This window comes from Labeo rohita, chromosome 3 (genome assembly GCF_022985175.1).
Source record: "Labeo rohita strain BAU-BD-2019 chromosome 3, IGBB_LRoh.1.0, whole genome shotgun sequence".
NCBI classification, from domain to species: domain Eukaryota; kingdom Metazoa; phylum Chordata; class Actinopteri; order Cypriniformes; family Cyprinidae; genus Labeo; species Labeo rohita.
The window spans coordinates 25,275,740-25,297,705 of NC_066871.1; the positions used below are offsets into that span (position 1 = coordinate 25,275,740).

At 36.6% G+C, this 21,966-nt stretch overlaps 1 protein-coding gene across 2 annotated transcripts in view; it reads right to left on the reverse strand.

Annotated features, from left to right (window-relative positions):
• Positions 1 to 18,950, reverse strand: part of doc2a (double C2-like domains, alpha) — a 46,339-nt gene extending 27,389 nt beyond the window's left edge. The window contains exons 1-7 of one of the 2 annotated variants that reach the window (XM_051106538.1): positions 18,609 to 18,950; positions 13,305 to 13,419; positions 8,359 to 8,678; positions 5,347 to 5,426; positions 5,086 to 5,160; positions 2,562 to 2,671; positions 1,579 to 1,705 (exon numbers count right to left, since the gene is read on the reverse strand). In XM_051106538.1, coding sequence (XP_050962495.1) covers positions 1,579 to 1,705; positions 2,562 to 2,671; positions 5,086 to 5,160; positions 5,347 to 5,426; positions 8,359 to 8,674 — 708 coding nt within the window. In that variant the 5' untranslated portion in view covers positions 8,675 to 8,678; positions 13,305 to 13,419; positions 18,609 to 18,950. The remainder of the gene's footprint in view (positions 1 to 1,578; positions 1,706 to 2,561; positions 2,672 to 5,085; positions 5,161 to 5,346; positions 5,427 to 8,358; positions 8,679 to 13,304; positions 13,420 to 18,608) is intronic. The other variant, XM_051106537.1, reaches the window with a different exon arrangement.
• Between the last annotated feature and the right edge of the window lie 3,016 nt (positions 18,951 to 21,966).

A 21,966-nucleotide genomic window follows, 5' to 3' on the forward strand; every position in this document is an offset into this window, starting at 1 on the left:
AAGGTGTACCTTTAAAGAGGTCATGAACTGAGAAATCAAAATTCCCTTGATCTTTTGACATGTAAGAGGTCATTGTACTATAAAAACATCCTGTAAGTTTCAGAACTCAAAACTTTCTTGTTAGTGTAAAAACAGCTTATATTGAAGCCAATCTGCCAAAATGACAGGTTGTGGAATGTGCCACTTTACAATGTAATAGTGTGATTAAACACTGCCTCCGCAGAAGAAGATCAACGCCTGCTCCTACATCACTGCCTGTTTACCCCACCTACCAATTCATGCATGTAGTGTAAATAACGAGAGAGGCGAACGTAGGTCTACACAGAAACCAAACAATAAAGATGGCTCTGAATACAATAAGATGCTGTACAGTGCCATGTTGTGGAAAAACAGTCCACAGGTGCATTGCCTTCCTTCTGATTCTAACGTTAGGAAAAAAAAGGATGAACTTCATTTTATTATTATTTTTTTTAAGTTCCAGACCACATCAGTAAAAACTTGGTCCTTTGTTCACTTCATTTTACCACGGATTCGTTTACAAACTAGTCACAATTTGACGCACAATTTTCAGAAATACCGAAACTAAAAGATGATGCTGTGCGACTGTATTGGATCCAACAGTGATGTCGCTACACACAAGTGTGGGTAACTTTTTATAACATGGTCACTGTTGCTTTGTCTGTTTTTGATATGTATTGAGTATTTATGCTTTTTTTTAAACTCAGATACAGCAGCGTACATCTATGAGGGACAAACAAACACAACTGTTAGCTAATCATAGCACTTCTGAATCTACAATCCGCCACACCTATTCAAGAAAGTGTCAAAACAGGAAAAAAAAAATGCCTATTACTTTTAAATTAACAATTAAATTAATAAAAAAGGCAGCTCATGACCCCTTTAATTTCCCCAAGCTGATTGCTCTCAAAAAACCCTTACAGGTTGTGTCTTCAATATTTGCATTGTTTTACTTTTGTACTGTGGATTATTTTCTCATCCAATTTTTTTTAGAGGAGGCACTGCCTCCCTTGCTTCATCAGAGAAAATGTCCATAGTATGAGTGAATAGTCAAACTCAAGCTCCTTGTTTAATCTTACGATAGCTGTGACTTCCTATAACTGATTAAAGTAAACAATAAAGATGGCGGTGTTCATAACACAGGAAGGTCTTATCACAATTGACATGTTACTTAATAAACATGTCGAGTCGAAGTGCAAGTTCATCCATCAGTTCTAAATTAACCAACAGCAACAGGAATACATTTTATTTTTAGCTAAGTACAGCACAGCATTTAGGTCATGCCCATGCAAAATTTATAAAAGCAGCTCTGATGAAAGACACGTCTTGATGTATAAGGTAATTGTGCAATACATGCAACTTATGCTATCATATTTTGTCCATGCAACTTAGCTAGTTTTATCTGAAAAGAAAAAAATAATAATATCAGCAGCACTAACTGGTGAAGATTAGCTAGAATAAGCTTATATTAATGACAGTCGTTTATCACAATGATGTTGCATTAACGTCAGGCACTGTTCTCACAGACTCAAACAGATGATGTGTGTATGTTTGTCTTACAGGTGGTGGATGTTCTAAACAGGTGTAGAAACGTTTCGTCTGGTCTGGTTTCACACGTCGGAGGGCCACACGAGACTCTCCAATAAACTCATTGTGAGTCAATTTATCCTCATCGCACACCGATAACCTGAGAAAAACAACAACAACAACAGGATAAAAAAGAGTGTGAGAGAGTTATTCAATTATACTGCAAGGAGAGCACAGATAAACATGAAAGCTGTAAATACAGTATGGGCGAACGTGATAAAAAAGGCAATGAAAATACCTTCCGCAGAGCAGCGAGAGCTGGAAATGGCTCAGACAGAAATGTATATTTATGAATGGGATTAGGATGATATTTCTGGCTCTGACAGTTTGGTCAGAAGTAAGCGCCTGCTCTTTTTTTTTCCCAAAGGTTTGCTTGCGTGTTTGCGGAACCGACACCCTCCTCTGCTCCTGTACTCTCCCTTGGAGATAAACGGCTAAATGACTTTTCTCTGACTACTGTCACCCCGCCATTGAAAAAAAGGGCAAGTTTGAAAACACCAGCAGTCCCAGTCCCAGGTTGCCAGGGGATACTGTTCATTTATAACAGGAGCACACAGGTAATTTTCTGAGGATAATCGCAGGATAAACCCGAGTGCTACAGCAGTCACTCCAGCTCTTGCAAAGATCCTTGGAGATGATGGGGCAGAACAGCACCTTTCAGCATTGTAAAAATATTCAGCCTAAATATATGCCGACTTTCCAAGACGTGCACAACAGTGAATGTACCCAGAAACCTGATTGTTCCTGAAGGTTCATAAGCGACAGGAATGTCTGCTAAGCAGACGTACTCTCTGTCACACACCTACACACCTACTGTCGAAGCAAGATATGCAGGCTACTGTCAAATCTCTGCTCTCTGAGAGGAGAATTTTGAAGAGATATCCAGAATAGATTCACAGCCCACTTGGAGTCACCCATGAAGAGAGATTCAAGAATGCACAGATGTCTTCACTAACCTCAGAGTCTTCCTGTGCATGTCCTCCTCTGTGATGCCAATGTAAGTAAGAGTCTCATTCCAAACAGGATTTAGAGAATTACGTACAGTTTTGGTTTTCAGTTTGTTAGCCTGTGGGTATAAAACATTTTGAATAAATAAAGAGTGAAGATTGTATCTTAATACCTTAATCCACTAATACTACACACACACACACACTACCATTAAAATATGGGGCTAGCAGGATTTGGAATTTTTTATTCAGCAAGGATGGATTAAACTGACCAAAAGTAAAGAAATTAATAATGTTAGAAAAGATTTCAAATAAATGCTGTTCTTTCTTCTGGAAGCCTGTTTCCGCCGCTGAATTTTTTTTTTTTTTAAAAAGATGATTGCGACTTTTTATCTCACAAATCAGACTTTTTTCTCGCAATTGAGTTTGCATCTCGCAACTGTGACGTTTTTCACACAAATGCGAGTTTGTATCAATTCTGAATTTTTTCAAGCAATTCTGTCAGAATTGTGAGTTTATATCTCGCAATTCTGACTTTAGAACTCGCAATTGTGAGTTTATCTCACAATTCTGAGAAAAAAAGTCAGAATTATATAATTATATAGTTCATATCTTTACAGTTTTTCTCTCTATAATTATATAAATATATTTTTTTTTTTTCTCAGAATTGTGAGAGGTAAACTCACAATTGAAAAAAAGTCACAGTTGCGAGATACAAACTCAACTGTGAGAAAAAAGTCAGAATTTAATTAATTTAATTGAGATTTAAACCCACAATTCTGAGAACATATCAGTTTTTTTTCCCCACAAATTTGGACTTTATAACTCGCAATTTGCGAGTTTATATCTTATACACTCTTAAAAATAAAGGTGCTTCACAATGCCATAGAAGAACCTTTTTTGTCTAAATGGTTCCATAAAGAACCTTTAACATCTGAAGAAAGTTTCTGTTTCACAAAAGGTTCTTTGTGGCAAAAGAAGGTTCTTCAGATTATAAAAAGGTAAGAAAGAGACTGTTCTTTAAAGAACTTTTCACAGAATGGTTTTTCTATGGCATCGCTGTGAAGAACTTTTTAAAAGTGCAATTCTGAGCAAAAAAAGTCAGAATTTGTGAGATACAAACTCACATTTGTGAGACAAAAAGTCAGATTTGTGAGTTTTTCTTGCAATTCTGAGTTTATTTCTCGCAAAGCAAGTTTATATCATGCAATTCTGAGAAAAAAGTCAATTTAACTTAATTTCTTTGAATTGCTAGTTTATATATTGCAATTCTGACTATAACTTGCAATTGTGAGTTTATCTCACAATTCAGAGAAAAATGTCAGAATTGCAAGTTTGTATCATGCAATTCTGAGAAAAAAATAGCAATAACCTTTATTAATTTTTTATTCAGTGGTGGAAAGGGGCTTCTATATTTTCTATTAATCAAATCCTGAAAAAAATGTAGCAAAGTTCCACAAAAATATGAAGATGTTGCAACATTCATAATGAGAAATGTTTCCTGAGCAACAAATTATAATATTAGACTAATTTCTGAAGGGTAATGTGACACTAAAGACTGGAGTAATGATGCTGAAAATTCAGCTTTGCCATCACAAGAATGAATTAAATTTTAATTTATGTTAAAAAAAAAAAACAGTTATTTTAAATTGTAATAATAACGTTTACTGTTTTTACTGTATTTTAAATCAAATAAATGCAACTTTGTACAGCATAACAGACAACTTCAAAATAGTTAAAAATCTTACAGCCCCAAAGTTTTGAATAGTAGAATATATACAGTATAAATCCTATAAATCATTTTGAGTAGGAATTGTTTCTGAAGTAGATATTACAGAGGTACTTAGTGTCATCACTTTGACATATCTCATAATTTTGATTATATTTTCATAAATAAAAAAATAAACACAATAGCCAATATGTAAAACTCCCCTTCTAATTTATGTTTCATTATTTTAAATATATTATAAATAAAAAACACATAGCATGGCCAAAAATAAGTGAAAATCCCCTTCTAATTTATGTTTTTGGCTAGACTCCTTAATGCCACTGACGGCAATTTTTGGGACAGTTTGGGGAGCGTGCTTTTCTGTTCCAGCATGATAATACTGTGCACAATGCAAGATCTATAATGAAATGATGTAGAAAAACGTGACAGGCACAAAGCCCAGACCAGACTCTCAATGAACACTACCGGGATGAATTCAAACGCAGACTATCAGTCAGGCCCCATCACCCAACATCAATGCTTCTTTGATGCTCTTGTGTCTGAATGAAAGCAGATCCCAGCATCCCATCCTAAGATCATCAGCCTATTAATTCCCATAGTTCTGAGAGTAAATGTTCAACAAGCACATATGGGTTTAGTGTTCATGTGTTTGTGTGTATTTTTGGCCATATAGTGTATTAAAAAGGACACTCATGGTCATGGTTTGTTTGTTTTTTTCCTTATGGCTTCTAAAAATCTGTGCACGATAGTGCGCTTCATGCATCAAAGATTTAATTGCTCCAAACAGGATCTAAACTCACCCACCTTACATGCTCCTGGGAGAAGATGAAGTTTGACATAAGGGTCTGCCAGGCCATTAAAATCCATAGGTTTTAGACCCTAAACCAATAACAAACAGCTCATTAGACAAAATCTGCTGAATAAGAAATATAAAGAAACAACGGCATTGAGCCATGTTGAAGTAGAACAAACTGCTAAAGGGTAAATCACCTGCGGGCTTTGGAGTGTGAGTCATGAATAAGTGTGAGTGTGTAGTGAACTGCAGAGGTGTGAGACAGACGTTACCTTGGCTCTGATGATGGTACAGTGGAGTGAACTGGTTGCTCTCTCATACCTCAGTTCAAATTCTAATGTCCCCAGAGCAGCTACACAATAATAGGAATGATAGTATAAATGTTAATAACATCTATACCATAAAACCTGACAGAAAGCAGATGAAGCATTTCATTATGGAGTACAATTATGAGGCATGCATATCTGACAGATGGTAAGATGGATAGCAACATTGCAAATTGCAATATTAAGCCTGTGCAATTTATACTGCCAATGCAAAGTACAGGCTTAATATTGCACAATTATTAACATGATAATTCACATTTAATTTTAGCCAGGCACTCTAAGGAAAAGCCAACAACAGTTTAAATCAGGTAATATGACAAACATACTACCTTGCTATGTTTAATACCTTAGACTATGTATTCCTGCAAGGCATATACCAAGTATGTTGTTCAATTGTGGACTGACATTACCGTATGTATAATATATTTAAAACAACAAAATACCTAATTATATTCTATTCTATACATATAACTTCCAAATGTTAATGTGACCTGCTTCACCGCTGTTTTGTCCTAGAAGCACATTTTGAGTTAAGTAGCCTACTAAAAAAGGAAAGACTGCACTTTCTTTTCCAAACCAAACTTGGTTTTTGAGAAAATGGTCTGTTAAGATTCCTTTACCAGGCGTTTTTTGACAGGAGATTAATTTTTGACATTTTCTGACATTTGAAGTTGGAGATTTATTTAAACATAGGCTACACTATCCACCTTATTCTTCAAAGTGCATGTAAGCCTATGGGCGAGACTTCCGGTTCATTAGCCGCTATCCACAAGTTTCCTACGCCCCATGAGGCCTTGCGTCAAAAGTGGGAGCGTCTTCCTGTTCAAAGTAAACAAGCGGGACGTGACACTCATTTATTCAGCAGTTGACAGGAGTGACGGGCAAACGAAGCCTCGTGAAGCATCGAGACTTTCCTCTGTTTCAGGAAAAGAATCAAAGCTTCGAAAGTGTCGAAAACAGTGCGATCTGGTGGTTAGTAAAAAATTAAGCAGCCAAAAGACTAAAGCTCCGTCGGAAGAAGCGTTCGCCACAATTTCCATTAGAAGCCTGTGTGTTTGTTTGTTGAATTTCTGACTCTGATAAATTAATTTACCCATTGAACAGTGCCAGTAAATGCCAGTACGAATATCAATATAATGGAATAATGAACAGAAGAATAATGTACACATTATACATATTAATTGCATATGGCACATATTTAATTTTCCTAAAATAATTTGTATTCTTCATATTACTTGTTTGACTGGGTATTTAAAATGTAATTATTAAATAGGTCCCAAGAAAATGAGGCTTCTACGAAAGGGATTTATACGTTAACAAGCCACGAATCGAGGCTTCATCTGGCATGCCCTTTAACACAAGCTCATCAGCACATCAGTCTCGGTTTAAATGCCATTTCACTAGTTGACAGTCATTCAAGATTTAGCGGTCCAAACTTGCTAATGATGTGGGAACACAAATTCGAAAAGCATTTGTTGTCCATAAGAACGTAATGACATCTCTCATAACGGTGTGCATCTTTACAAAGTACACAATGGTGTAAATAACACTTAGCCTCTTCGCTAATTAGCACACAAAATACCATTGGTATACTACATCCTCCGCCTCACCGGAAGTTGTACCCACGTTCTTTTTTACAGTAGCGCCCCCGGAAACTTGTGGATAGAGAAATAAGGAGAAGATTAACAACGTACAGTACATCGTAAAGCTGTTTGAACTACAAACCAGTGTGTTCCACATAAAAATATTATCATAAAACATACCAATTTGCAATATCAAGCAGCAAAACCAGCTGTTTTGTACTGCTAAAATTAGCTACGTCTGTTCTTACGGGGACAATTAACATAAAATTATAATTTAACATATAGTTATATAGTTAATATAGTTATAAGGTATATTTACGTTTTGACTTTATCTAAATGTTTAACTAACAAGCAGCTACAGATATTTAATTTCGTTCCTGGGGTAAGTTACATGTACCGTCAGGTAACATTACTTAACTGGATTGTTTTGTTTGTCCTCTCCACGGTTGAAATTTGAAACAATGACTGGGCGATTAATTGAAAAAACATACACTAAAGAATATTTAATCGTATCTTTCAGCATACCTTCGGATGTTCAGTCATGGTTTTTATTGTGCTATTTAAATAATGGTGAAGACGACGAAAGGGCTGCCGTTTGTACTGAGACGAATATTTCAATATTGTGTATTCAGTACTGTATATTTGACTTTTTTATTAATAATTATTTGTTATATGTGACCATGGACCACAAAATAATAAGGCTCAGTTTTTTGAAATTGAGATTTATACATAATCATCTGACCGCTGAATAAATAAGCTTTCCATTGGTGTATGATTTGTTAGGACAGGACAATATTTGGCCAAAACAGAACAAAAATTTAAAATCTGGAATCTGAGGGTGCAAAAAAATCACATCACATAAATAAATAAATAAATAATAATAAAAATACTGAGAAAATATGTCCAAATGAAGTTCTTAGCAATGCATGATTAGCAGTACTAATCAAAAATTAAGTTTTGATATATGTATGGTAGGAAATGTACAAAAATATCTTCAAGGAACATGATCTTTATTTAATATCCTAATGATTTTTGGCATAAAAAAAAAATGTATCATTTTGACCCATACAATGTATTTTTGACTATTGCTACAAATATACCCATGATACTTAAGACTGGTTTTGTGATCCAGGGTTTTTCAGTGTGACTGCCAGTTCACTCGTCAGGCATTGCTAAAATGCATGGTCTCTCAAAACAACTGTTAGGCACTCACATGTGACTCACTAGCTAAGAGGGCACTGTACAACTTATGTAACCTGATTATACTTTCATGTACCTTACAGTTACAGTTTTGTATTGATGTGTGACTAAAGAGTTTCCCTTTGATGGTGTGTGTGATCCTGTAGGTAGTCAAGCACACATTGTCATAACTTACTACTGTCATCGCTGTCTGAACTGCAGATGTCAACCGACGTCTCAATGCTGCTTGCTGCTGACAGGGTCCCGCCCCCTCCTCTGGCCCCTGCCTGCAGAGGGGACAAGAGACCTCCGCTCGTTCCTCCAGAGGCCCCAACCCCCGGGCTGAGAGCCAATGGAGACGCAGGGTTAGGAGAGATAGGCTCAGCGGTCGGGGAGAGTCGAGGGAAATAGGCAGAGATCTGTCTAATTGGTCGTATGGGGCCGGGACAGACGTCTATGGCCATGTGTTCCTGGATGGAGATGGTGAGCTTTTTTCCCTTACGCACCGTCATAGAGCTAAAGCAGAGAAAAACAGTGTTATTTTGACACTTAAAAGCCAGCAGATAATCCAAAACGACTTCAAGTGCGCAGACAATTATACCAGAGCCATAATTTTTTCCATATTAACCAAGTAACCAAAGAACTACCGGTATGTAAAATATTTGAAGTGACTTCAATAAGTACACAATTTGTTGTTTTTAAACTGTTTACCAGCTGGTTGAGCTAGAAGACTTAAAGGGACAGTTCACCCAAAAATGCACATTCTGTCATTAATTACTCACCCTCATGTCATTCCAAACCTGTAAGACCTTCGTTCATCTTCAGAACACAAATTAAGATATTTTTGATGAAATCCATGAGTTTTCTGACCCTGCATAGACAACAACACAACTGACACATTCAAGGCCCAGAAAGGTAGTAAGGACATTGTTAAAGTAGTCCATGTGACATCAGTGGTTCAACCATAATTTCATGAAGCTACAAAAATCATTTTTGTGTGCAAAGAAAACAACAACAAAAAAAACTTTATTCAACGGTTTTTCTTTTCGATGAGTCTTTGCCATGCATTCACGAGATTAACACAATGCATGAGTGTGGTGCTGCTGATGCTGATTCATTGTGCCTTGTTTGCAATCAGAGGAATGCACACACATATGTTGTGGTGTACTCTCCTGAACGCACTCAGAAGAGAAGAAATTGTTAAATGAAATTGTTATTTATGTTTTTTTTGCACGCAAAAAGTATTCTCTTAGCTTCATAAAACTAAGGTTGAACCACTGATGTCACATGGACTATTTTAACAATGTCCTTACTACCTTTCTGGGCCTTGAACGTGGTTGCTGTCTATGCAGGGTCAGAAAGCTTTCAGATTTCATCAAAAATATCTTATTTTGTGTTCTGATGATAAACAGGTTTGGAACGACATTAGGGTGATAAATTAATGACAGAATTTTCATTTTTGGTTGAACTATCCCTTTAACATGTTAAACAAAAAAAAGCTAAACCTTGACAAAAAGTAGTCTTTGACCATGTAAATATATATCCAGATGCAAAACCTAATAAAAGTATAAAATTGTACATAGGGCTAAACAGGCATTTATTGGTGAAACTGTTTTATTGCATTTGATTTAATATATTTATTTCCACCAGATAGCGCTAATCTGCCTCAGTTTTTTAGATTTTAAATACCTTTGCTGAGTTTGCTCTATTTTTATCTTATACTCTGCATTAAAGGGGTCATATGATGCGATTTCATGTTTTCCTTTGTTTTTGGAGTGTTACAAGCTGTTTGTGCATATATAAGATCTGTAATGTTGCAAAGATTTCAAGTTCTCAAACCCAAAGAGATATTCTTTATAAAAGTTAAAGGGGTCCTATTATGCTATATTTCCTATATTTACATTATTACAATACCTTTCTCCCCAGCCTGGCACAAATAGCTCGATTAGTTCCGGGTTTAATGAAGGCCAGCCTTCTGAAAAAAGAAAATGTGTTATGATTGGTTAACTATCCCAGTGCGTTGCGAATGGCGAACAGCTTAGATGGTGTTTTAGTACTGCCACACCCCTTGTCAAAGCAGTTAGCGCAAGTTAGATTAATAATTAATCTTATGTTTTAAATATGGATATTTTTCGTACAAAAATGCATTGATTCGCTACAGGAGACCCCTGGGAGCTGTGTGAGGCACATTTTATTATGGATGGATGCGCTTTATTAGACTCCGATTGCATTCGTCTGAAAGAAGGAAGTCATATACACCTAGGATGCATGGAGGGTGAGTAAATAATACGCTACAGTAGTGTTGAGTCCCATCCTCTGCCTGTGAGATCGCCGATACATGATATTATCATGCTAATTTATTTATTTTACATACCTAGTTTCATTGCCCGAAACCAGCTCCAGCATAAGGCTAAAAGCAGCCTAACATTATCAAAGAACATCATCACTGATCAGCCTAGCCTATTCTAGTGCAAGTTTATGCATTTTAAAAAACACTCGTGTTATAAGTGAAGCTATCTACACTGTATGATTAAAACAGTACAACACAATGATCCAGAACAGCACAACACAAATATTCGAGTATGTGCAGCGCATTTTACGGAGGACTGTTTCCTGAACCTGGGAGAGTAGCCTACAATTCCAACTTTGCAAGGAGCGTCTGGTGCTTCTGACTCACAGCCTGTAAGTACATTTTCATATTTGAAGAATTTGCTACTGGCTATTCAAACGCGAGTTTTGAGAAGGGCAGAGTGGTGCTTGTTTGTCGTTTCTATGATCAACGCAACACTTAAAAGACAAAAGAAAGTATGAGTCATTATGATCAGTAATTATATCCTCACTGGATGCAACAAATGGCTCATTTATAATGGGTTTTATTGTTTTTGTCTTGTCGCCCCCGGAACACAGCATCACAACATGGTAAGGGACGTAACATTTCCATCACACACTTGAGATATTGGCCAGTCACAATGTTTTGTAAAAATCAGAAAGGCAGCTATGAATAAAAATAATGTGTTTTTTTTTTTTTTTTATCAAACCGCGTAAACACAATGCATTACACCAAATACACAATATAATATTGTTTTTAGCAACATCATATGACCCCTTTAATTAAAAAATGACGTAAATATGTTATATTTTCATTATTTTTACATAGAAATAAATGGTGCATAATTGAGGTTAATACTGAGGTTAAAAGAGGTTAATACTGTTTACAAAAGTTATGAAAACATGTGCACATTAGTTGCTGGTAGCAAATATTTTAATCACCATTAAAGCTTGCTAATTCATCATGAGTAATTGGCAGAGTTTAAAAAGAAATATGTAAAAATGATTTATCACTGTGTAACACAATTTGGATTACCACATGCCAATGCAACTTACACTACTTGACTTAATTTAATACAAAAGGAGTGAAGTGTTCTTAAATGCTTCTTTGAGCTCATTGTGACGTTTGTGACCAACTGTCATGGAAACGTCAGGCCAAGTACTGCATAAATTATCATTTCTCTTTGAATTTTAAATCTGAATTTACACATACACATTGCACCATGAAAAACTCTGTGAACACACTTACTTTTCATTTAAAGTGTGCATTCTATGCCTATAGTCTAAACACAGCTGAAGTGCCTTGCTCAAGTAAGCCTATGGACGAGACTTCCGGTTCATTAGCCGCTATAGGGAAATAACAAAAAGAATAACAACGTGCAGTAAACAGTAAAACTGTTTGCACTACAAACCAGTGTGTTCATAATTAAGATAATGCATTAAAATAATATGGTAAGACACACCAATTTGCAGTATCAAGCAGCAAAACAAGCTATTTTGTACAGCTAAAAATAGCTGGATGCGGAGGCCGGAAGCCACACCCATTCTAACAGGAAGAAAAAGGTGGATACCTTTTGTTTAATAGCGAAAATTCACAACCATCAAACTTCCCACACTTAAAATATACAGTTCAAAAGCAAATGCAAAGCAGCATGCAGAAACTCTTTAGGGCACTTGCATTCACAGAAATCTTACATTCTGCATTGTATGTTAAGCCCATTGAGTTTAAACTAAATAACTTTTCTAGGAAACGTAACAAAGGCGCTGGATTTTACCGGATCTAGAGACCTGTGCTAGAAACAAGAACCAAAGGTCTCTTTGTTGAGCTCTGCTTGAAAAGCTTTATACCTTAAACAGACACAAATAAACACGAGAATTACAACCTAGATGCAGAGTGGAACTGCAAAGTACAGCAGAAGAGCAATAGGCTAGAGGCTGTGAGCATGAGTAGGTACAAAGCAGTGAGGAAAGAGTGCGGCTGGAGGTTCAGGGTTGGAGGAGAGTGGGCGTTTAGATGCTGCGGCTTAAGAAGTTTGTGCTGAGCTCTAGCTTTAAGAACTCGCCATCTAAGCCCCGCTCTGATTTATTTAGAAGTCGTGAGCAAAAATCTATGCTTGAAGCCAGAAGCGGTCCTTGGCCGATTTCCTCTTCCCTGCAGGCTTTCTCCATCTTATTCAATGTAAATTGGAACTGCTGTTAAGCCTTTGTGTTTTCCTTTCTAAATTAAAGACCTTGTTCCAGAGACTTGTCCTCTGAACAGCCTTGTTTGTTACTGTTTGTTTTGACAGACTGTCAGCTATGCATTTGATCTGTAATACCTCCAGAGACAGAGATGAATTGACCTGGCTTGTCAAAACTGTTTCTGAGATGCCGGACCCACGTGCCACAGCACACTTTCTATTCCGACCTGCTCGTCTCGCCCCTCGACGTGAGCCAGGCTGCAAAACAGTGCGGCAGTTAAGGTTTGTCAACTTCGCTAAGCGCTTAGCTTAAAGCACCGCTGAGAACCGCAAATGGAGCAGCTTCACAGAGGAGACCACAAAATATGATTTTTAAGAGTTACTGAGTTAGAACGAGGAGAGGATGGGAAAAGAAAATGAGTGTGTAATTTGATAAGATACAGAGAGAATGCACTTTTGACTTATTCGTGGTTCTAGCCAAGACGTCTTGTTTCTGAGGGCACATTTCATATGCAAATAAAGCTCCCCTGAGAATGTTTCAGGGTGTTTGCAGCTAATCCTAGCAGAAATAATGAAGAATTTCAATCAGGGAGGATAATTTTGGACTGTGGTGGTACTGTGGAACAGTCTGTACCATTAACTATGAACCTCATCCCGGTCCCTGTGACAGGTCCCCAACTGAACGGGATTTCAAACATTTTGATGCCACGGTCCCCTATGTTTGATGGTCCCCTTGAGAGGAAACCCTTCTAAAGAAAAACAAGAGCAGATATACAGTTGAGGTCAAAAGTTTACATACACCTTGCAGAATCTGCAAAATGTCAATTATTTTACCGAAATAAGAGGGATCATGAAAAATGCATGTTATTTTTTATTTAGTACTGACCTGAATAAGATATTTCACATAAAAGATGTTTACATATAGTCCATAAGAGAAAATGACAGTTGAATTTATAAAAATGACCCTGTTCAAAAGTTTACAAACACTTGATTCTTAATACTGTGTTGTTACCTGAATGAACTGTTGAGTTTTTTTGTTTAGTGATAGTTGTTCATGAGTCCTTTGTTTGTCTTGAGCAGATAAACTGTCCGCTGTTCTTCAACCCATTTTATGTATTTCAACCCTTTCCAACAATGACTGTATGATTTTGAGATCCATCTTTTCACACTGAGGACAACTGAGGGACTCATATGCAACTATTACAGAAGATTCAAACACTCACTGATGCTTCAGAAGGAAACACTATGCATTAAGAGCTGAGGGGTGAAAACTTTTTGAATTTGATAATCAAGGTAAATTTAACTTATTTTGTCTTTTGTAAGTATCTTGTGTAGCTTCTGAAGGGTAGTACTAAAAGAAAAAAATATTTAAAAATATGAGATAAGAAAATAAGAAAAAATAAGAAAAATGTACACATCTTCATACTGTTCAAAAGTTTACACCCCCAGCTCTTAATGCATCGTTTTTCCTTCTGGAGCATCAGTGAGCGTTTAAACCTTCTGTAATAGTTGCATATGAGTCCCTCAGTTGTCCTCAGTGTGAAAAGATGGATCTCAAAATCATACAGTCATTGTTGGAAAGGGTTCAAATTCACAAAAATGCTGAAAAACCAAAGAATTTGTGGTACCTGAAAGATTTTTTCTGAAGAACAGCAGACAGTTTAACTGTTCAGGACAAACAAGGGACTCATGAACAACTATCACACACACAGCTGTGGATCTTTCAGGATCATTCATGTAACTTTTTAGGTAATTGTTATAACAAACTGTATGTAGTTAAGTGAACTAAGTTTACTTAATGCTCTAGATTGCTTAAATAAATTGACATAATATTTAATCCAAAGTTACGACAACAAAACAACATTAAGTAAAAAAAATATTCTTTAATTCTTAGACAAAAATATTAGTTGAAATAACAAAATCACTGTCGTTATAACAACTTAAATTCTTAGTTTCAATGAACTTAAAATGTTAAGGCAACCAGGTTACTTACTTTTTTAAGTTAAGCCAACAAAACATTTTTACAGTGCACAAAAATATGAATCAGCACAACTGTTTTCAACATTGATAATAATAAGAAATATTTCCTATATTAAAGTGTTTTCTAAAGAATCATGTGACACTGAAGACTGGAGTAATGGGTCCTAATGGGAGTAATTTCTAATTGTAATAATACTTCCCAATACTGCTGACTTGCTCGCCTCATTGAGCACAAGAGACTTTAAAAACATAGGAAAATATTATAGATCTCAAAGATTTGAATGGTTGTGTAAATAAAACGGGAATCTCTTATTAATATTTACAATTTTTACTTTCATTATTTATTGTCCAAAAAACATGGCACATTTAGACAGAGAGTGAGAGAGGATCAGAGAGACGTTCATAGCTGTAGTTTCAAGAGAGGAAAGAATGCAGGAATAGGACACATACTCATACATAGCTGACCTTTAAGGTAATTCTGGCCCATTTGGCCAAAAGCGCATCATTACATGCCATTGCAGTGATTTCTACTTGTCAATCCATCAGGGCGTCCGCTGTTTTGACAGGCATCATGGCTGTCGCCACGGTGGTGGCAGGTAAGTTGTCATAATGGCATTGGTGCAGCGCGGCTAATGAGATCATGACACATGGACGCTAACAAGATTAGCGATTAGCACAGTACCTCACGCCAAGCTGAATTTTTTTTCAGCCTTCAAATCAAATCTCTTCCCACCACCTGCTGTACATAATAATATGTGTCCATGATGGTTTATGAAGCTGCTTTGTTTCATTATTTATTTAAACATTTTCAATGATTTGCAATTCTCTGGTGAGGACTGAAATCTAAGAATTGTTTTTCAGCCCTCAGACTGAGGGAAATGTCAATTTGCATCTAAAATTGTTATATGGCGAAATAAGATTTTGGAAGAAATGATATGTGCGCACTAGAACAAATCTGAATAATAATGTAATTCTTATCAACTAAATGTGATTGTATCTTATATTATTTCATCTACAGAGAGTATTCCTTCAGAGGTAACTGTGTGGGCTCATTTCAATTCAAGAGGGATTTTATGTCTTTAGAAACTACCAAGCCAGCGGCGAATTAGAATGTGATCTAATTTACATAGACTTTATGTGGTGGGCATCTATAGACCTCATTCCTAGCACAATCTTTTGAGAAATCTATTCTTTAAGCAGTGGTTTAGTTAGTTAGTTAGTAAGCTATTATTTTTGCACTGTTGTTTTTATGCCATCAATAAAAAAAAAAAACACAAACTTGCAGCAAGTTGCATGCACAGCGCTATGTCGTGGCAGCACGCAGGCTCTCTTGCCTACTGCTTGCGTTATGAACTGTGCGCATTGCGCACTAGCCCGCTAACTCTGAGTGCAGTCACAAAATGAATGAATGTCAGCGCTTGAGATTGGATCACAGCAAGACATGAAGAGGCTGTTGAGAAGACGCCTCGGAGTTGGGGGGGGGGTGGGATGTGGGAGTGAGAGGAAGTAATGAAGAGAGATATTCCAGTACTGTAAATTACTGACATGTTTGGCAGTGTGTTGTCACAGTACATTATAACACTGTTGGCACTTAAAGCCAAACTCACATTATGAAACAATGGCTAGATTGGATTTGGACTGCTGTCAACATTCTCGCTAGCTGATTAAATTAACTAGCTGACTAAGCTGCACAATACTTTAATTGTGGAACTGACACATGTATCTGGTTACAGACCTGTTTTGCTCTCATTTACTATCTCTGTCTTTTGTCTCATTCAGCCTTTAAAATTCTTGTTCGATTCTCTGCTGCTTCTGCCTCGAGGCTAAATCTACGCATGCTGATCTCCCACCCCCCCTCTCTCTCTATCTGTCAGTCTGTCCGTCTGTATATATATATATATATATGTATATATACACTCTTAAAAATAAAGGTGCTTTAAAAGGAAAGCATTGAAGAACTATTTTTGGTTCCACAAAGAACCATTCAGTCAGAGGTTCTTTAAAAAAACATCTTGTTTTTACCTTTTTATAATCTGAAGAACCTTCTTTCACCACAAAGAACCTTTAGTGAAACAGAAAGATTCTTCAGATGTTAAAGGTTCTTTAAGGAACCAATTAGACAAAAAAGGTTCTTCTATGGCATCGTGAAGCACCTTTATTTTTAAGAATGTATATATATATATGAGGAGGCAGTGTCTCCTCAAAATATTAGATGAGAAACAACACCAATATTACAAAATATACCATTAAAAAGTATATAAATCATTTGTTTTTCTAAAGAAACCTTGTCCAACTGTGACACCTGCAGGTAAAGTTACAGCGGGAGTCTGCGTCTTTCACCTCTGGGTTGCTGGGTTATTTTTTTAATCCAAATGCTGGGTTCAACTCGTTGGGTCATTTTATTGAGTTATTTTTAATATTTTTTACCCAGGTGCTGGGTAGTTTTTTTGGAAATAAGTTGCTGGGTCATTTTTAATGCTGGGTTATTTTTTTCTACCCAACCATTGGGTTGAGCCTGTCTCTGAAGGTTCGTTTAAAGGTTTAAAGGTATAAAGGTTTGTATACATTTCATTTCATTTATAACGTCTTTACTGTGCTGTAAATTATATTATTTTATAAGGATGTCAGTCAGCTGTGTCAGCAGCGGTCATTATGCATGATGGAAACGCCTTTTGCCTTGCATAACATAAACTGATTTGATTTGTTATAATATTGAATTGTTTTTAATTTGATGTTAGAGGTTATTGAGTCCGTCACGGCATCTTTTAGATACGAGTGAAACGCGATGCAGTCCATCACCAGCTCAGATTTCACTGACACACCGGCACAAGAATTAGCACTAATTCAGTGAAATAATTATGAAAAAAAATATATATATATATATATTACATTTTTAATATTTTTTAAAGTCATTTTTCCAGTAAAAATATCTGTAAAACTAGATAAAAATTATAATAAGGATAATGATTTTAAATAATTTTAAAAAATGTATAGATACATCACAAGAATAAATCCTTTGGTGGATTATTTTTTTATTACGAAAGAAAATCTAAACAATATCTACCTTAAAATGATAATTCACTTGATCTTATAAATCAGAAAAAATGTCAAAAATCCTTTAAATCCTTAAAACAGAATAAATTTACTTTAGAGTTTATTTTATATTTCATCTCTATCTATCTATCTATCTATCTATCTATCTGTCTGTCTGTCTGTCTGTCTGTCTGTCTGTCTGTCTGTCTCTAAACTCTCACTTGTGTCTCATCAGAGGTATCATGTTCTCTTTTATTCACATGAGATCAGTGGTCCTGATGAGAAGCACATCACCGTTTCACAGTCAGTCACTGTGTCATTCAGACACTGATAGATTACCAGAGTGTGCGTGAGAGAGAGAACGGTTCGCATCACACGCTTTCCACAAGAGCTTCAAAAAAAGCAATGCATGCACAGTATCTCATATCACAGTGTCACCAAGTGTCAGATTATTCACATCTCTTCCTGCTCTGTGCCAGAACGAAGTATATTCTCCCTATCCAAAGTTAAGATTATGCAAAAACAAAACAGCAAATGAGAGTTGAGGGGTGGAGGAGAGGTGAGAGAGAAACAGGAAGAGAGTGAAAAGGTTAACGTGCATGCATACATGAGTATATTAATACTTAACGCACAATGAGTGCAGGTTGTGGAGACTCACGCACGCGGAGAAAAGAAGAGGTGAAGGGGACTGGCGATAGAGGGAACTTTATGCTAATTTCATTTCGAAATACTAGGACACATTAACACAGCAAGAAGGGGTTAACAATGAATTGACTAATTGCCGGAGAGACAGAAAGGGAGGGAGGGGTTTGCAAAGAGAGGGACAAACAAATAAGAGCAATAAACAAGGAAACGCCGGGAGATTAAATTACATAATAGGTACTAGGAAGTTACAGGCACAGATAAATAAGCAGAATTTTCTTACCTTTGATTGTGTGAGTGTGAAAGACTCCCTCATAAACAAGTGAATTCCAAAGCACAGGGGTCTGCACTAACAGGTGGTGCAAGAGAAAGAGATAGAGAAAGGGAAAGAGAGAGAGAGAGAAAGAGGAGGGGGAGGGAGAGACAGAGAGGAAGAGAGAGAGAGAGGAGGAGGAGGAGGAGAAGAGAGCCAGAGAGGAGTGTGTGTAGTGTGTAGCATAACATCAGAGAATCTATAGGATTACACATGCAGAAATGTTGAAGAAGAGGAGGAGGATGAAGGGTTTGGGAGAGGGGGGAGAAGGATGGATGGGAGGAGGAGAAATTTGTTAGAATGCGCCATGCAGGAGAAACCGTGGGATGGATGGAATGGGAAAGATGAAGTGTGTTTGGACTGAGCCACATGTGCTACAATTTCACTTGCACGATGGCTAATTCTGTTTCCTTTGGGCATGTTTTTTGTTTGTTGTTGTAGTCTCTCTCTCTCTCTCTCTCTTTCTCTCTCTCTCTTTCTCCCTCTGTCATACTGTGCTGTGTGTTTGCAATATTATTTTAGTCTACATGAATTAATCTCAGCTGTCAACATTAATAAGCAGGGCTTTTTATTAGTGGCTGTATGAGGGATTAGACTTATCTTAAAGGGATAGTTCACCTAAAAAATAAAAATGTCATCATTTCATCACCCTCATGATCTTTAAAACTTGGATGGCTTTGTGGAATAGATGTTTGTTGACCATATAATGAAAGCCAATTGAGTGAAAAACAACACTGCACTGGAAAAAAAGAACAAAAAAAAAAAAAGAAAAGATTTTTAGACTCATTACTTTTGTCTTGTATTCTTAAAGATACATTTACTTGAGAAGCAAAATAACATTTCTAAGATTTATAAGTCTTGTTTTTAAAGAAAGAAGAATTTCCAACAATTCATGGAATCAGAAAAATAAACCTTAGATTGGCCGTTTTTTTTCCTTGTTTTAAAGAAAACTTAATTTTGGTATGTTTACTTACGAATTTAAGTAATTTCTAAAATGTTAAATAAATTAGGCTTTCAGACTTAATTTCTTAAGTAAAGGCACTCTAAAAACGTTTTTACAGAAAAAAAGCACATCTGAGGTTACTGTAATTCTGTTTAAAATACGGTAATTTTACTGTATTTATAGATTAACCTTTAAAGTTTACCCTTTAAAGCTGTAACTCACAAAATAGACCACATATAAAAAAGCCACACTGATACTGTCAGTTTTGTACTTTTAACATATACAGAAAATGAAAACACTGACAATGATTATAATAACCACTATAATACGATAAAGTTCTTTTTTACTTACAAAAATCGGTACATTTAACAGTATTTTATTGTTATATATATCCACCTTTTTCCTGAGTAACCAATGAGCACCATCATAATGGATTCTCGTGTTCAGGTCTCCAAAGAAATCCATGTTAAAATTGGGTAAAAAAAGACTGACTAAATGAATTCAACTAAAACGTTTTCGATATAACTAAATATAAAAATGTGCCTGTAGTGCTTTAGTTAAAATACTGTGTATAAATGATAATGTTTTAAAATAATATATTCTTACTTCTTATCATTTTATGGGTCTGGCTTCCGCTTTCATCTGCGTCCAGTTATTTTTAGCTGGACAAAATAGCTTGTTTTGCTGCTTGATATTGCAAACTGGTTAGCACATTATTTTAATGTGTCATCTTAATTATGAACACACTGTCTTGTAGTGCAAACAGTTTTACCATTTACTGCACATTGCTATTCTTCTCGTTGTTTCCCTATAGTGGATAATGAACCGGAAGTCTCACCCATAGGCTTACTTCACGTTAAAGAAAAAGGTGGATATATGTGCCCTCATCTGTTTTCAGTGCAGTTAACCTTGTGTCGCTTCATGTCATCTACCCATTCATTAAACTATGACAGATGAGTTACTGCAAACAGACGTACATTGTGACACTGTAAAGTGATGAAACGATTGCTCCATGTGCTAAAACCATTTTCATAGGTTTAATGTTTCATAGGTTTTATGCTACCCAGTAGCCAGAGCTGTATCCCTTCTAGCCTTTACCGGGCAAGACTTCGGCGTTCAGGAAAAAGGTGGATAGTAAGGGAACTTAGCCTAAGCTAAATTGTTAACAGGTTTTTAGACAATTAGTTGTCCAGTCTGTTCCGTTCACACAGCGTCTGTTCCAACAATGCGGTTGTGAGTCCTGAAAATGTAGGGGTGTGACTTCAGTTATTGAATACGGTTGTCACACCCGCATATAACTGTACTGTGTGTGAACGCTACCGTATTAAGCACTCAAATACGGTATTGACAACCTTATTCTGCTGCTGTGTGAACGTGGCCTATGTAAATAATGATAAAATTTTCATTTTTAGGTGAACTATCACTAAATTCCCTATGAGGACTCTTAACTCCTTTATACAGTCTCTGAAAAAGAAGCCCTGCTTATTAATGTTGACTGAAATAATACTGCAAACACACTGCACAGTATGACAGAAAGAAAGCAAGCAAGAACTATCTCTTAATCCCTATTTATAAGCACAGTTTCTATACAGTATGAGTGATGTATTTTCTGCATGCGTGCTGGTCTTAGCTGCTGTCCGTGCAGCGTGCCGCAGTGGTGCAAGGGTTCTCACTACAGTTACATGTGCCAAGGGCAGCATCTGTCTCTCTCCTTCCATATAATTTGCTCTAATGATGCCTAATGATACATGCGTGAGAACACACACTCCTACACACACAATACAATATCAGAACACACACGCAGCACATTATCAGAACACGCATTGTAAAATCAGAACGCACACTTCCTCAAAAGATTCCATTTTTTGGACTTGCCGATCTTATTCCGTCTTAACTCTCTGTGTAAATCTCTCGCTCTAGTCTGGGGGGATTAAAGATGGTCTGTAGCATGAGCAGTCCATCATTTCTTTATTTTTTACTCATTAAAAATCTCTCCTGGCTTGATCCCCTTCTATTTTCTATGCATTCCATCCTTTTCTCTTCCCACTCACTCCCACTCCTCTGTCTCCCCCCTATTCTTTCCATCTCCTCCCAAAGGATTTTTCTTGTCTTTCTCTGGCATGCTTAAATATATGCATGTGTGCGACTGCGAATGAGAATATTTTTGTGTTGTGTTCAGTCTCTTTCTTTTATATCACCTTGGCTCATCCACCTCTTTGGCAGGTGTGTGGCATATTATATTGGCTGCTTGTGAAATCGCTCGTGTTGTGCCCCTCTCTTAATACAACTCTTTTTAGGATGCTATCACGCTGATCAGAGCGGCTCTGCGGCCCAGATGTAATGAAAGCCGAGCGGAGCGCCTGGCAGATAATACACAGTGAAGAA